The sequence below is a fragment of the Polistes canadensis genome, unplaced genomic scaffold (genome assembly GCF_001313835.1).
Source record: "Polistes canadensis isolate GaletaPanama2010 unplaced genomic scaffold, ASM131383v1 scaffold_262, whole genome shotgun sequence".
NCBI lineage: Eukaryota > Metazoa > Arthropoda > Insecta > Hymenoptera > Vespidae > Polistes > Polistes canadensis.
Window position 1 is genome coordinate 169,685 of NW_014569809.1, and position 1,445 is coordinate 171,129.

General features: G+C 36.0%; 1 protein-coding gene across 4 annotated transcripts in view; it reads right to left on the bottom strand.

Moving 5' to 3' along the window:
- Positions 1 to 8: 8 nt before the first annotated feature.
- Positions 9 to 1,445, bottom strand: part of LOC106790829 (zinc finger and BTB domain-containing protein 49-like) — a 4,458-nt gene continuing 3,021 nt past the window's right edge. For 2 of the 4 annotated variants that reach the window (XM_014756008.1, XM_014756006.1), the window contains exon 4: positions 9 to 1,353. In XM_014756008.1, coding sequence (XP_014611494.1) covers positions 1,247 to 1,353 — 107 coding nt within the window. In that variant the 3' untranslated portion in view covers positions 9 to 1,246. The remainder of the gene's footprint in view (positions 1,354 to 1,445) is intronic. The other 2 variants (XM_014756010.1, XM_014756009.1) reach the window with 1 other exon arrangement.

Genomic DNA, 1,445 nt, shown 5'->3' on the forward strand with positions numbered 1-1,445 from the left:
TTTTAAAAATCAAAAAAGTAAATTTAGTTTAAGTATATATCTCTGAGCGTTGTACTACAACGAATTTCTTTGAAGTATACTCAAAACGTCTAAAATATTGAAAAAAAAAAACAAAAAAAAAACAAAAAAAAAATTAAAAGATATACAATCGAATAGAACGATGGGACGAATGTTGTTTTTTTTTGCATCTATATAATAATTGCCCTTATAATACTAAAAAGATTCATTAATACGATAACCGTTTTTGCACTATCCAACCGAATCAGATAATTATAAAAATCTGATAGATATACACTCGCAAATACAGCATTATTTCGATCCAGCACGGTTACGAAGAAAAAAAATATAATTCATTGTATTTCTCTCCCAATATATCTCCCACCTACCACCTACCCCCTACCCCCGTTCGCGCGCACGCGTGCACGCTCTCATCCTCTCTTCTAACTAGCTTAGTTTTCCATATATTAACACCAAGCTTCTCACAAAAATATGTTTTTGTTTTTTCATACATACAGTAGTATGGCAAGACTCTTAAATCAGGCTTCTAATCTAAGTTCTCTTACTGAAATTATAGTTTATGTATGCACTTCAAAACCCATACTATTATTATTATTATTATTATAGTGTGTTAACGTGTCTGTTTTCTCGATCCTTGCTCGTATATCACATTTATTCATGCTATATAAAATACGATCTAAAGAGAAAGTGTTGAACGGAATTCTGGACATCCTTCAAATGTTTTTCTTTCTTTCATTCTTTGCTTTTCTTTTTTCTTTTCTTCGTTGCGCCCAAGCATAGTAGTCGTGGATGCAAGAATTTTTGGTTGTAACGTTAAATATATAATCATCCGCATGAACGAATGAATATTAATTAATCGTCGTTTTTATATAAAGGATGCAAGAAGCAGAACATCGTTTAGAATCACTTTTTAAATGAAATGTATGTAGAAAACTCACTATGTCCGAGCCACATGAAATCGTTGTAACTCTGTTCGAGGAGACAATCGTGTAGCGTCATAATGTTACCTCTTAGTCGAGGTCTTCCCCTGCTCTCAGAAATCTTTAACGTGTCCTAGAAAGCCGAGCTCGTGCGTCTGATAATGGCTGGGTGTAGCAAGCGGAGTAACGTTCGATTGGTGCGCCACATTGACTGCGGCCAAGTGATGGTGATGCAAAGTATGATGCGAAGTATGAGTATGAAGAATGTTGTTTGGATGGGGAACTTGGAAGTTCCCTGGTGGCGGGGCTCAGGATAGGAGAGGACCCGGATGCCCGCCTGGAAGAACGGACGATGCTGAAACGGTTGTCGTTTGCATACTGGATACATTATTCTGCTGTTGATTTTGTTGAGTACCTAAAATAAAAACACAAATATCATTCTAACAAACGAATAAAACCCTATTAACCTGTTCTTTGTAGAGAGAGAGAGAGAGAGAGAGAGAGAGA